The sequence below is a fragment of the Camelina sativa genome, chromosome 14 (assembly GCF_030686135.1).
Source record: "Camelina sativa cultivar CO46 ecotype springtype chromosome 14, ASM3068613v1".
NCBI lineage: Eukaryota > Viridiplantae > Streptophyta > Magnoliopsida > Brassicales > Brassicaceae > Camelina > Camelina sativa.
Window position 1 is genome coordinate 21,298,153 of NC_141893.1, and position 14,413 is coordinate 21,312,565.

The 14,413-nt window shown below is 37.2% G+C and overlaps 2 protein-coding genes and 1 long non-coding RNA gene across 9 annotated transcripts; all 3 read left to right on the top strand.

Moving 5' to 3' along the window:
- The first annotated feature begins 534 nt into the window (after positions 1-534).
- LOC147928483 (receptor-like protein 4) lies at positions 535-4,520 on the top strand. Its single transcript, XM_087485783.1, has 9 exons — positions 535-951; positions 1,401-2,456; positions 2,675-2,822; positions 3,027-3,098; positions 3,221-3,292; positions 3,385-3,456; positions 3,547-3,624; positions 3,733-3,914; positions 4,005-4,520. The coding sequence occupies exons 1-9, from the start codon at positions 882-884 to the stop codon at positions 4,133-4,135; spliced, it is 1,881 nt and encodes a 626-aa protein (XP_087341909.1). The 5' UTR covers positions 535-881; the 3' UTR covers positions 4,136-4,520.
- A 142-nt stretch (positions 4,521-4,662) lies between these two features.
- On the top strand, positions 4,663-10,474 carry LOC147928484 (tyrosine--tRNA ligase 2, cytoplasmic-like). The gene is made up of 21 exons (XM_087485782.1): positions 4,663-4,787; positions 5,065-5,143; positions 5,477-5,630; positions 5,758-6,041; positions 6,116-6,212; positions 6,386-6,491; positions 6,577-6,659; positions 6,739-6,884; positions 7,079-7,184; positions 7,373-7,432; positions 7,554-7,570; positions 7,690-7,776; positions 8,094-8,247; positions 8,586-8,869; positions 8,952-9,048; positions 9,128-9,233; positions 9,314-9,396; positions 9,485-9,627; positions 9,734-9,839; positions 10,043-10,102; positions 10,210-10,474. Exons 2-21 carry the CDS (start codon positions 5,085-5,087, stop codon positions 10,228-10,230), a joined length of 2,253 nt encoding a protein of 750 aa, XP_087341908.1. The 5' UTR covers positions 4,663-4,787; positions 5,065-5,084; the 3' UTR covers positions 10,231-10,474.
- A 1,466-nt stretch (positions 10,475-11,940) lies between these two features.
- Positions 11,941-14,289, top strand: LOC147928485 (uncharacterized). Of its 7 annotated transcripts, none has more exons than XR_015579200.1 (5): positions 11,977-12,298; positions 12,606-12,690; positions 13,200-13,318; positions 13,724-13,775; positions 13,886-14,289. It is a non-coding gene; the product is annotated as an uncharacterized LOC147928485 (long non-coding RNA). The 7 variants fall into 7 exon arrangements; XR_015579202.1 differs by having other exon boundaries at positions 12,043-12,298; positions 13,200-13,229; XR_015579204.1 differs by lacking the exon at positions 12,606-12,690 and having other exon boundaries at positions 11,941-12,298; positions 13,200-13,229.
- The last annotated feature ends 124 nt before the right edge of the window (positions 14,290-14,413 follow it).

The following is a 14,413-nucleotide window of genomic DNA, read 5'->3' on the forward strand; positions in this document are numbered from 1 at the left end:
CTCACGAAGATTTACATAACTTTTGTGGTATATTAGTGGTTTAGTATATACTTTTCCAATGGCCCCCTTACTAGAATGAGCAAATTTTGTTTGCTTTGATGAAGTGTAATGAGACCCAATATATAGTTGACCCCATATCAACAACAAATGAGTTTAGGCTTAGTGGTTTTATAAGATCTTATAAATATGGTCAATTAGACCGCTTAAACATTACTATAGATTAGTTCACTTAAGGAAAAAAAAAAAAGAGTATTTAACTTACAACATTCTCATAAAAAAAATTAAGACTGTTTAAAATTTAGTTAGACACGAAAGGAGGGCTAGCTATAGGAAATAAGGCATGCACAAACTTGTGGACGATATTGCCAAAGCATAAGATCGATCAATCAATCCAACTGTTGGTGATATTAACGCTACAGCACATTTTAAGCTGTCGGATTACACACTTTGACTAGTAACTACGATAACTTATGTGCGCATCAAAACATTTGATTATTCCTCTCTTATTAATACTCCATCCAGAAGAAAAAATACAAAGAAAACTAAATTAAAAATAACAAAATTATAAGAAAAATAAAGAGGTGGGAGCATTAAATAAGATTAAATATATTTTTTCAGTAGCGGAGCTTTTTTTTACCTGCACTCACGTCCCCTTGCTTCTTCTGCTCTCTCTCTCTCTCTTCCCTCAGTCTTACCGAAAAGGAAAACAAAACAAACGAACCAAATAAAGTTAATAAGTCAGTGCTAAAATGGCCAAATGAGAGACTCTTGCAGATAGAGAGAGAGAGAGAGAGAGAGAGAGAGAGAGAGAGATTCGTGTGTGTGAGAGAAGAGGAGCAAGATAGTTTTGGGATTCTTCTTGTATAGAGATCAAACAAAAGATGCTTCGATTTATCCTCGCATGTCTTTTTATTTTCTCATTTGGTCTTCCCTCTTCTTCAGCTCGACCAGGTTCGTTGTTTTTTCCCAGATTCTTGGCAGCTCTCACTTTACTTCATTTTTGGCAACTATCTTCTTTTCTTGAATCGAAATCTTGATTTGCATTTCACTTGTATTACTCTACTCTGTCCTTTTGCTTTCCACCGCTTCTTCTTTCCCGATCAATACTGACTTTGTAAAATTGGATTCACACCAGCTCTCTAATTCTCTTTCAACTGACATCAACGATTTTCGAAAATTCTTGATTCCTCAAGATTTACGAGTTGATGTTTCTTGAAACATGTATTTGAGAGCATATTTGATCTGCGTCTGGTACTATTTTTATCATACATTGACCTGTTTTATAAGCTCGAGCATCAAAGGAAAGGTTTTTACTATGTTTCTAATAAATATGAACTGATACATTTTCTGGTTTTGTTGAATATCCAATGATTTAGTTTTTTTTTGGGTTGCTTTTGAAGCTCCATATGCCTTGCGGATTAGTTGTGGAGCTCGAAAAAATGTTCGAACCCCGCCAACTTATGCTATTTGGTTCAAAGATATTGCCTACACTGGAGGCATACCTGCCAATGCAACATCTCCTAGTTATATAACTCCTCCATTGAAGACACTTCGATATTTCCCTATATCCGAAGGTCCAAACAATTGCTACAACATTGTCCGAGTGCCAAAGGGACACTACTCTGTGAGGATCTTCTTTGGAGTTGTTGATCAGCCTAACTTCGACAAAGAGCCTCTCTTTGACATATCTATTGAAGGGACTCATATTTCCTCTCTCAAATCCGGTTGGAGTAGTGAAGATGATCAAGTCTTCGCTGAGGCTCGCATGTTTCTTATGGGTGGGACAGCTACAATATGTTTCCATAGTACAGGTCATGGTGATCCTGCCATCCTTAGTATTGAGATTTCCCAGGTTGATGAGAAAGCTTACAACTTTGGTCAAGGTTGGAGCCAAGGAGTGATACTTAGAACTGCCACGAGGTTGACTTGTGGTACTGGTAAGCCAAGGTTTGATGAAGATTACAGAGGGGATCATTGGGGTGGTGATAGGTTTTGGAATCCAAGGAGATCTTTTGGTAAAGGCGCTGATTCTCCAAGATCAACTGAGAATACCATCAAGAAAGCCTCAGTTTCGCCAAACTTTTATCCAGAAGCACTATATCAGTCAGCTTTGGTTAGCACAGACGACCAACCAGATTTAACATATAGCCTGGATGTGGAACCAAACAGAAAGTACTCAGTGTGGTTGCACTTTGCAGAGATTGATGCTACAATCACTGCTGAAGGCAAAAGGGTGTTTGATGTTGTGATAAATGGCGACACTTTCTTTGAAGATGTGGATATCATAAAGATGAGTGGTGACAGATATGCAGCACTTGTTCTCAATGCAACAGTGACTGTCAGTGGAAAAACCTTAACAGTCGTTCTACAACCCAAGGCAGGTGGTCGTGCTATTATCAATGCGATTGAGGTCTTTGAGATCATTACCGCTGAGTTTAAAACATTACGGGATGAAGGTACACATTTTTTATGATACACTTGTTCACTTGTAAGGTTGTCATTTCATTGCTGTTCTTTTACTTGAATAGATGCTGGTTATCTAAACGTGTGTGCCTCTTAGTTTCTTCTAGTTAGCTCTTCAATATCAAGCTAGTTGTTTGATTCTTTCTTTCTGGATCACTGGATTATAGTTGCACGCAAACGTCTTATACTTACTCGCTATTTTATGTTACAGTCGGTGCGTTACAGAAAATGAAAAAGGCTTTAGCGCTTCCATCAAGGTTTGGATGGAATGGTGATCCATGTGTTCCGCCACAACATCCATGGAGTGGAGCTGATTGTCAGCTGGACAAGAACACCAGCCGATGGTTCATTGATGGACTGTATAGCTCCGTTCCTTTTGTTTTGTGCATATACATTAATCATATAGTTTATATGAAGTCTAAACACTTACATAAGTCAAGAGATATATGAACTCTTTCTTTTTATTTAGGTATCTCATTAGTTTAGAGTTAAAGGATCTCTCTTTGAGTTTCTGGTCTTTTATCAGGCTTTTTGAATAGACAAACCTTGTTTTTCTTTTGCAGTGATCTTGATAACCAAGGTCTGAAAGGTTTCCTACCAAACGACATATCAAAACTAAAACATCTTCAGAGCATGTAAGTCAATACATTCTTAATACTGCAGATGACTTGTCATGTCATTCACTTTCGTTCCTGAACTTGTTGAATTTCTCCTTACAGTGAAGGGCATCTTGATCAATATCTTTTTCATATTTCAGAAACTTGAGTCAAAACAGCATTCAAGGAGGAATACCTGCATCACTTGGAAGTGTTACCAGCTTGGAAGTATTGTAAGTAATCAGTTTGTTTATTGATTTGAGTACTTAATGCGTTTACATTTCGATTCTGAGCCCTGAAGCTGAATCTTTATGTATCTTTGCAGAGACCTCTCCTACAATTCCTTTAATGGATCTATCCCTGAAACCTTAGGAGAAATAACTTCCCTGCGGATTCTGTAAGATTATTCAGTTTCTCTTGATTTTGCTCTTTCTTTGGTCCATTTCACATGGTCAAGCAATATAAAAACCTTCAATTGTGTTTGCAGGAATCTCAATGGAAACTCTTTGTCAGGAAAAGTACCAGCGGCTGTAGGTGGGAGGCTGTTGCACAGAGCAAGCTTCAAGTAAGAATATTCAATCAGTCTTTAAAATGTTTGGATTTGGCATCTGAAGAATGCTGTTGGGAAAAAACCACTCACTTACCTGGTAACTGTCACTCTTTATCTCTGCAGCTTCACAGATAATGCAGGTCTTTGCGGAATCCCGGGGCTTCCAGCTTGCGGACCTCACCTTTCTTCAGGAGCCAAGATTGGGATAGCATTTGGTGTTAGTCTAGCATTATTATTGATCGTTGCATGTGCAATGATATGGTGGAAAAGACGACAGAACATTCTTAGGGCACAGCAGATTGCAGGTAAAACATCCATTTCTGTAGTCTGCACTAGGAAACTGTCTTCAAGTCTCTGAGAAAACTTATATAAGCTGCACTGTCAATATTGTGCAGCAAGAGGAGCTCCGTATGCAAAAAAGAGAACACATGTATCTCATGACATACAAATGTCAAGGCACGGGAACAATAATAACCACGGACAAGCTCGTACTGCTGTGGAAAATGGACCGAGCTTGTTGTCGTGATATTAATATATATACTTCTCCGGAAGTTGAATCTTTCTCTGGTTTTGTCAGCAGCAATACGAATCCCAAACCCCCACAAGATGAAAGTGTTCATATCATGTCTTACCACATTGCTCCCCCACAGTAAGAAGAAAGACCAAGAGGAAATACATTTGTAAAAATGGTCTTGGGGTTCTTTTAATTATCGCAGGAAGCCAAAACCAGTTCTCTTTAGATATATAGGATTCGATTTTTCGTGTTTTTTTTTTTTTTTTTTTTTTATGGGATTAGTCCTTTGTTGTTTCTTTTGTCTGGTGGGAGTTTAGAGGATACTAGAACATTAAAAAGATTACGTTTTAGTCTATCGTTACACATGTTAGTCAAAAAACTCAACTTTGTTACGAAACTTGAGACTCTTGAAATATCTAAATCCAAATAAACCGAACTGAAAAGAGAACTTTGCTGCCACCAAGAAGGCAAGAAAGAACCACAATAAACCGAGAATTTTAGTGAACCGGATCAAACCGGGTTCTGATTTATTTTTTCTTTTTTCGTTTTTTTTTGGAGTCAAAGCTCAAAGGGTTTTCTCTTCTCTGTTTCTTCTTCTTCTTCTTTCCCACAAGGTTTCAGTCTTTTCACGGAGTGAACACGAACGCCGACGAGAATCGCAGAGGTCAGTTCAAGTTATCTTTCTATTCGAATTCATGTTTATTTTACTTTGCCTAGAATTCGTTTCTCTGTTCGGTTATATTGGGAGATTTTACAATAGGAGTTGTGAGATTTAGGAGTCAATGCCAGTTTCTAGATTGAAGTCGATCTAAACACACACAAAGCCCAGATCGATATATATGCTAAAGCTTCCAACTTTGTATAAATAACTTTGTGTTGCTGACGCCCTTCTGCGTAAAGTTTCACAATTTGTATCATTTTATTGTGTTTTTGATTTTCAGAAACAGCTCTATCGTCAGAAATGGAGGCTCTTTCCATCAATGCACAAACTCAGGCTTCTTCTTTGCCCTCCGGATTAGAGTAAAGTTTCTTCTCTCTTTTTCGCCTGCACTTTTCTTGCCTCTAGCATCCAAAAAATGAATGAAGCCAATGTTGGAGTTTTAATTTTTAGTTGAACTCTTGTCTAGTTTCTTCCGCATGTTTTAGATAAGAACTCTGGGGTAGAGGCACTATCTTTACTTCTTTAGTTTACATCCTCCAATTCATCATCGAATTGGTTTGTGATTTCCCCTTCTCCATTCACACTTGTCTGTAGAAACCTCAGGAAAATAAAATGAGATACTTTATTTGTGAAAATCTTCCAGTTTATATTTGCACTTGTTAGCTTAGCGGATTATATCTTTATTGGTTCAGGATAAGTGAGGAGGTTGAAAAAAGATACAATGTAGTCAGAAGTGTTGGCGAACAATGCATACATGATGATGAGCTGAAGGATCTTCTGGCTAAGAAGGCTGCTCCAGTTTGCTACGACGGTTTTGAACCATCAGGGAGGATGCATATCGCTCAGGTAAATAATGTTTTCTCATATCCTTGTTTTATATTGCTTAGCATGCTTTGGAATTCTTTCATATTTCTTTCTTTTTTAAGTGAGAAGCTTCTGCTAAGTGCGTTTAACTCTGCTATTACCTTGGCAGGGACTGATGAAGATCTTGAATGTGAACAAATTGACTTCTGCTGGTTGCCGAGTGAAAATTTGGATTGCAGATTGGTTTGCATATATGAACAACAAGTTAGGAGGTGACTTGAAGAAAATCAGGATTGTCGGAGACTATTATAAGGAGATATTCCAGGCAGCCGGGATGAACACTGAGAATGTAGAGTTTCTATGGTCATCCGATGAAATAAATGCTAGGGGGGATGAGTACTGGCCTCTTGTGATGGACATTGCCTGCAGAAATAGTCTTGCCCAAATAAAACGGTACACCACGTTTTATTTATGCAGTTATGTGAATGGTGATGAGAAGTTCATGAGTATGTTTCTGGTCTTATCAGGTGTATGCCTATTATGGGTTTGAGTGAAACTGAGGAGCTGAGTGCATCTCATATTCTGTACGTATGTATGCAGTGTGCCGATACTTTCTTCCTCGAGGTACTTTAATATGTATTTTGTTTACGTTTCTCCCACGTTTAGTCTTACTCTCATTAGTCGTCTTTGGACCCTGACAATCTGTGTTTAGCTGCGCTCTGATTTATCTATATCAAGTGCATCGACCTTTTGACTTTTCTACAATTGTTGTTGAAACGTTTTCATAACCTTTGCAGGCTGATATTTGCCAGCTTGGGGTGGATCAGCAAACTGTAAATTTGCTAGCGAGAGACTATTGTGATAACACTAAGAGGGGAAGCAAACCCGTCATCTTGTCCCACCGTATGTTCTACATTTTCTAGTTGATTTCTGTACTCTTTGTGTATCCTTACAAGTGTTCTTCTGATAATCTCTATCTGTAACGTAGATATGCTTCCTGGTCTTCAACAAGGACAGAAAAAGATGTCGAAGAGTGATCCTTCATCTGCCATCTTCATGGAAGATGAAGAGGTAAAATAGTCAGTTCAAATAACCAACAGAGAGTAGTATAGTTGTTGAGTGGTGGGTGTTTAATGATCTTGACTTCCAGGCTGAAGTTAATGTGAAGATTAAGAAAGCTTATTGCCCTCCCGACATTGTGGAAGGTAACCCATGCCTCGAATACGTCAAATACATCATCTTACCCTGGTTCAGTGAGTTCACAGTTGAACGAGATGAGAAGTATGGCGGTAACAGGTGAGCTTTTACCTGTTCTTCTAGACCTTCTGTGTTTAGTGTTCGGTTTCTGGGTTTACTTTCATACTTATGGCTGCCATGATATATTCCCTTTGGTCAAATTTTCTCAGAAATTTAGAATACATGTTTCTTTTGTCAGTTTATTTAGCAATGCAAGTTACTAACCTTTGAAAGGACATTTTTTCAAATGTCAGGACTTTCAAAAGCTTTGAAGACATTGCCGCTGACTATGAAAGCGGCCAGTTGCACCCTAAGGATCTGAAGGACGCTCTGACAAAAGCATTGAATAAGATACTGCAAGTGAGTATTTCCTTCTATTGCAACAATGCAGTTACACAATTGGCAGAAATTCAAACTAAATGTTACCCTTTTGTTTGGATTCAACTAAATTCATCGTGGAACATAGAAAAATATCTCCTTTTTAAGTAAGTAGGTCACTGATTTTAGGGTTTTGAACAATTTTAATCTGTCTTTGACCCACATTGCAGCCTGTTCGTGATCATTTCAAAACCAACAGTCGCGCCAAGAATCTGCTCAAACAGGTCAAGGTAGTAACAGATCTTTCCACTCATTTTTCAAGTTTCATCAGTTACTTGTAGAAATTGCTTGGACATTCCTTCGCAGCCTCTGAATTTCACTCTCCCTTTTTGTTTATCATGTGTTAATTAGGGATACAAAGTCACCAGGTAACAAAATTATGGAGCAAGAAGCATACGCAGATTTCAATACTTCAGCAACGCCTCTCATTAATCAAACTTTTTATAACCAAAAATCTAGTGTAATTCCTGTATTTATTGTCTGTCAGGGTCACCCCGACAGCTCCATCCACAGAGAAGGAGTCTCTTTCCGTCAACACATCAAACACAGCATCTTCCTTAGCCGCTGGATTACAGTAAGTAATCATGTAGTGGATTCTTTTTATCTCCTATTCTACTTTCATGTTTTGTTGCTTAGTGTCTGAGAAGATGAATGACTTAGTAGTGTTCAAGATGAATGAATTTGGTTTGTTTGTGACTCCTATGTGAAACTTGGATTTAAAAATTCTTGCTTTAGTTACTTAATAGTTCCTCCTGTCATTTAAAAATAGACGACTCAGGAAAACAAAGCACAGACTCTAGTTCAAGTTCTTCATTGTTATCGAATATGTTTGTGAGTTTTCCTATTGTATTATGCACGTTTGGTTTAGCTGGTTTGAACGTATTAATTCAGGATGAGCGAGGAGGCTGAGATGAAATACCAGACTGTGAGGAGTATTGGTGAGGAATGCATACAAGAGGATGAGCTGAAGAATCTTCTAGCAAAGAAGCCTGCTCCAATCTGCTACGATGGTTTTGAACCATCAGGAAGGATGCACATTGCGCAGGTTGGTTATCATTCGGTTATGCTTGCTTCAAATTGCTTAGAGATCGTGAGTGTCTAATTATAATTGATGCGGACATTCTCTCAATTTTTAGGCCTTTTTGGCGATGTTTAGTCAAGGCTGAAGATGCAGCTTAAGAGTTGTTGAGGTTTAATAGTTTATCTATTCTGTGTCATCATCTTGAAGGATTATAGAGTTTGAATGATAAGATAGGTCATTAGGACAGATACATGTACTTGTATTAATAGTATCCATTCTGTTTTGATTAATTTTATGTGTATATTGCTTTTTTTTTTTTTGAATGAGAACTTTATTGTTTCACTTTACTATTTCCTTAACAGGGAGTGATGAAGGTCACCAATGTGAACAAATTGACTTCAGCTGGTTGTCAAGTGAAAATTTGGATTGCAGATTGGTTTGCTCAGTTGAACAACAAGTTGGGAGGTGACTTGGAGAGAATTAGAGTGGTTGGAGAATACTTCAAAGAGATTTGGCAAGCGGGTGGGATGAACAACGACAAAGTAGCATTTCTTTGGGCATCAGACGAAATTAATGGTAAGGGGAATAAGTATTGGCCTCTTGTGATGGACATTGCTCGCAGAAACAACCTCCGTCGAATCCTGAGGTAATTAATTCTCAATGATTGGTTCATGTATAATAGCAATGACAATGGATTTGAATGAAATATGTCACTTTATCTTTTACAGATGTGGGCAGATTATGGGACGTAGTGAGACCGAGGTGCTGAGTGCAGCTCAAATTCTTTACCCGTGTATGCAGTGTGCAGATATTTTCTTACTCGAGGTACTTTAAAAAGGCATTTTTGGATTATATGTATATGTACTTCTATAATTGCTACTGATACTTTGTTTGACCTGTGTAGGCTGATATTTGCCAGCTCGGGATGGATCAGCGGAAGGTAAACATGCTAGCAAGAGAATACTGTGCTGACATTAAGAGAAAGAATAAACCCATCATCCTGTCCCACCGTATGTCTCTTTGCATTTTCTCTTTCTTTTTTTTTGCCGGTGTTGTTATCATCTTTAGCTGTTTGTTAATGGCTTTTCAGATATGCTTCCTGGTCTCCAACAAGGACAAGAAAAGATGTCCAAAAGTGATCCATCATCTGCCATTTTTATGGAAGATGAGGAGGTAAACTAGTAGCTATAAACGCTTACAAAACAGAGAAGAGTTTTTTGTAGGTATCTAACATGTTTTGTTTTGATCTTTTGTCTTCCAGGCTGATGTTAATGAGAAGATCAACAAAGCTTATTGCCCTCCAAGAACTGTGGAAGGCAATCCATGTCTTGAATACATCAAATATATCGTTCTGCCACGATTCGATGAGTTCAAAGTTGAAAATGAAAAGAACGGCGGTAACAAGTGAGTAGCTGAATATCTTGGTTGCAACTTTTTGGATCTCTGAATCACATATAGGATATGCAAATCACATCTCAGACTGATCTTTGAAATTCTTCCCAACTGTCAGGACCTTCAAAAGCTTTGAAGACATTGCTTCTGACTACGAGAGCGGCGAGTTGCATCCTGAGGATCTGAAGAAGGCCTTGATGAAAGCGTTGAATATAACCCTGCAAGTAAGTACACTTCTTTCTATTAATGACCATTTCTCACAACAAACATGAGCAAGCTATTGTTATTATCATGTAAATTTACTAATTTAGAATCATCATGTAACACTGAAACTAGGCTCCTTTCAATCTTTCTTTGATCTTCGAGTTGTTAGTTTTATGTATATGAGTTTCTACACTTTGCTTATCGTTACTGAAATAAATCTCAGCCTGTTCGCGATCATTTCAAAACCAACGAGCGTGCCAAAAATCTACTGGAACAGGTCAAGGTAATGAAATCTGTAGCCCGTCTTGTTTACGGTATGATCTAAACCCATATGCTTGTGTATAGTGCTCTGACTCTGTTGGCATATTCGTTTTACTTTGTTTATTTTAGGCTTTTAGAGTCACCAGGTGAAGTTGCAGAAGCAAAGAAGAAGCATATTTGTTATGTTTTCATCCATACAAGCTTTCGTAAGGATTTTTGGGATTACTACTAAAAAGCTCGCAAATTTTTAAAATATTCACATTTTTGTTTTTCCTTAAAGAGTCAGAGCCTCTTAGATTCTGGTTCAGCTACTGCTTAGCAGACAAGAAAATTCATTTGGTTGTTGATGCTTTTTATAATTATTTTCATAACGATGATAAATTTTATTGGTTAATGATGGAGACATGGAGTAGAGAATCATCACGACGTCAAGTAAACGAAATCTCAACAGTTGCAAGTATTACAAGAATCTCAACAGCTACAGTTTGATTTTATCTTTAAAAACACTTATCGAAATAAAGCGATATTCACAGTGACCTAAAGAGGTAAATGGTAAAACGTAAAAAATTAAGATAGTAACACTTACGTAGCTGATAAAGTAAGAAAGCAACAAATAGTCAAAAAAGAGGCGCGAAAGTCAGGATCAGGTGTGTGTGGGAGGGGGAGAGGGGTTCATGGAATGAGAAGACAACACGTAAGCAAAAAGAGAGAGAGGCATCGTATCGTATCGTAGTCATGATTTCGTGTGTGTTGTGTTCTGTTTCTGTAGGCAGTCAGCACTTAGCTGCTGATGATGATGATTCTCCTTTTGTCTTCTCTCTCTCTCTCTCTCTCTGTGAGAAGAGCTGCACAACAAAGACACGTCATAAAGCTCATAAGTAGCACCAGGCTCACGTGAACACGAAAGCCAAATACTACTACAATTTTCTTGAAAATGATTATTATTCGGACTCGTAGCTTAGCTTTGGGATATTATTTTTTACTTTACTTCTAATAGTAGTATGGTAGGGTTAATTTAATAAAGTACTTAGGTAAATACATTTGTCAGAGAGTGGTCAGACATCAGAGTTCGCACGTGTATAAATTTGGTTAGATATGGACGAAAGCATTTGTTCAATCAAAACTACAGAGGCCAAGCCTTGTCACGTGAAAGGAAACACACTTCTTTTCTTCTTTTCTTTTTTAATAAACCCTTCAAAACAAACAAAAACCTCTTACTCTTCTTCTGCGTTTATTGTTGGATTTTTTTTCAAATAATAATACCTAATGAAAACTCCAGTTAATAAAAAAACAAAGAAACCTCGTAATATAAGTTGGTTTTAAAGCCTGGTCTCTTCTTTCAAAATTATACTATGCTACTACTTCAATTTCTCTATAGTTTGACTCCTATGATGGACTAAATTCGAAATCTTGTTTGAATTTGGTACTTTTAGTATAGAAAATATCCTGAAAATTTAATTAACTGCGTCACTAGGGGGAAAAAAACAGCCTATGTACTCTACTACGTTCAGTGAAGTTACATAAGATGGGCTAATTAGATATTTTGGACAAAAAGAAAAACAAAATCAGTCAGAGCTATAAGCTAGATAGTCTAGGAGTAGTTGTGTCCAAGTTACTTTAGTTAATGATCTCTCCTTCTAGCCCTCGTCCTCGTGCATAATCACATATTCACATCATAAATATTATGTGGTGCCAATAAAAACCCCAAAAGAGAGCATTTAAATACTTGTGAAATAATAGAGTGAAGAAGACAAAAAAGAGAGCTACAAAGCAGTAGGGTTTACGTCAGCATCCCGATGCCACAGGTCCAGTCAAAGAGGCGGCCCATTATTTCTTTCGTCTTCGTATAGCCAACTTTTTATTATTATTTATTTTTTTTCCTTTTATCATTTCTCTATGGTTGGTCGGGTTTGGTTGCTATGAGAAAATGCATCTAAGAGCATCTCCACTAGTGTTGCATCAAAGAGACTCTCTCTCTCTCTCTCACTCTCTTGACGGAAACAACGATTCTCTTCCCTTGAATCAATTGATTTCTGACACCAATTTTACACTTTCCCCTCTTTGAGTTGTTTCGTCGTCTTCAGCTCTTCATCGGCCGTTGTACTTTCCAGTGACAAGAAAGAGAGAGTTCGGAGAGAGAGAGAGAGAGCGAGACAGATCCTCATCGTCTTGGTTCTTGTTTCTTCCTCGATCTCTTGATCTTCTCCTCTGATTTAAGGTAAATAAACACTCGGATCTACTACTTGCTCTTGTGTTGGATCTCGAATACTATTCGAAGTTACTTCGGATTTGATTTTGGTTGGATTTAGATCCGTCAAACTATTGGGAATTGTTTCGATCTTGGCTCCGATTAGCTCAAGGATTGGTGTTCGACTTGATCTTAGTTGATTTACTTGTTGTATTTTGCACTCATATTGAAACTGATGCCTTCTGCTGTTTAAATTGTAAAGGCCTATGTTAAAGCTGCCGAGTGTTTACTATAAAAATTAATCATTGGGATAATCATTTGAAATTAATGGGGGTAGGGCTAGTGATAACTGGAAGACATTGAAGGAGATTGAGAAAACGATTAAAGTTTATTGGGATGCCAAAGATCGTTTACCACCATGGGTATGTTAGAAGAAGCCTTCTCTAGCTTGCTGTTTATCTTTAAAACTTGTGCATATTACTCTCTGTGTCCAATGAACTGTGGTCTCATTGTCTTTTTTGAGGTAGCTGCTCTCTGTTAACAAGAATCACCATGTTTGATGGAACAGGCGGTTAAGATTGACCTGAACATTAATACAGATTTGGCTTTGTTATCTTGAGTGAATGCATGTTATCTTGTGGGTTGAGATGGATTGTTTTGTTGTTTGTGTATAGATACTTTTAATGTTGTGAGTTTTGAAGATTACTACTTTGATCGTTGTGTTGGTTATCTTGGAGAACTTGATAGCTATTGGTCTGTTTGAGTGTTGGAGTTCTCTATTGTCATGGAGCTTAAGTTTGTTTAAATGGTTCAACATTGTGTTGATTGTTCGAAAATTTGATTACTTTTTTTTGACATTTAGCTCTCTGGGTTTTTGCATTTGTTGTTGAATTTGTCTAATAATGTTAAGGTTTTTATTTATTTATTTCAGGTGTGGCAAACGGCTTCTCTTTACCATTTGGTTCACACTGCTGCTCTTGTTTCTTTATAATTGAAGTAGTCGAGACCAGAATCTACATGAGAATTATATAATCTTGATTAGTTGATTGGGTGATTAGATCCATTTGCGTTTACTGAACCATGGTTTTGATTTTGAATTCCCTTTGACCATTGAGTTTCCTTGAGCAAAGAAACTTGTCATGTCTCACTATCAGACTTTTATTTAGACCTTTCACATGATGACGATGATCTTGTGTCAAGTAAAAGGCAGTTTCTTTAACAATTCTATATATATTTGTTGAAGCAATCATACATATTTGATGACTCTTATTTAGACCTTTCACATGATGATGATGATCTTGCACAAGTCATTTGTATTTATATATGATGTTGTTTTGCTTCTGTGCTTAGTCGATGCCCTGCAGCAAATCGCTACCACATTAGGCTGTTTTTTATAATTCAGTCTTAAAATAAAATATATTAAGAAAGCTTCTTCTAATTCTCTATTTTGTGCAGATTGGAGATATGCTATGGGTTTGAAAAATGAAGAAGATTCATAACCAAAAAGGTAAAACATCAAACTGATTCTTCTTGTTATAGGTGTCTTTGACTCAATACATCTTCTGTTCTCGTCCACTTTGAAGCTAAGTGTAAGGTATGAAAAAAAACATTTTGCAGTAAAATTGTGTAAAATACTGATGATGAAGATGATTATAATGATCTTGATGATGAGCTTGTACCAAGGAGCGTGAGCAAGAAGCTTAAAAGACAGAGGATTCGGAAATTGGGAAAGAGATGTTCGTATTTGCAGTTGAAACCTGGGTTTGCTCATCAGCTCATGACAAGCATTGGTTTGGCATCAATTTCAGATGCTGATTCAATTTCTAGAAAATTTTCATCAATAAAACGGTTTAGATTACTCATGTTTTTGTGTGTAAATGGTAGTGTTGGATCTTTGTTTATTGATTTGTTCTTGGATAGTTCAGTTTATGCAATCTTGTAAAAATAGATCTTTAGGTGCTATATGAATTGTGTTACCTCTTTCTTTTATAGAAGAATCAATGAAGAACAGTTAACTTCAACTAACACTCTTTAGTCCATTAATAGTTTCTTCAACCAGCCCTCATCGAGTGATGATGATCAATTCATTCATCTTATAAAGCAAATAATCAAATTGTGTAATATGGCATTTTGGTTTTAATGATT

Coding starts and splice junctions, on each gene's coding strand:
- LOC147928483 (XM_087485783.1), top strand. CDS start 882: ATGCTTCGATTTATCCTCGCATGTCTTTTTATTTTCTCATTTGGTCTT. Junction 2,457..2,674: donor TAAAACATTACGGGATGAAG/GTACACATTTTT, acceptor TTTATGTTACAG/TCGGTGCGTTACAGAAAATG. Junction 2,823..3,026: donor CGATGGTTCATTGATGGACT/GTATAGCTCCGT, acceptor TTTCTTTTGCAG/TGATCTTGATAACCAAGGTC.
- LOC147928484 (XM_087485782.1), top strand. CDS start 5,085: ATGGAGGCTCTTTCCATCAATGCACAAACTCAGGCTTCTTCTTTGCCC. Junction 6,885..7,078: donor GAGAAGTATGGCGGTAACAG/GTGAGCTTTTAC, acceptor TTCAAATGTCAG/GACTTTCAAAAGCTTTGAAG. Junction 9,049..9,127: donor CAGATATTTTCTTACTCGAG/GTACTTTAAAAA, acceptor TGACCTGTGTAG/GCTGATATTTGCCAGCTCGG.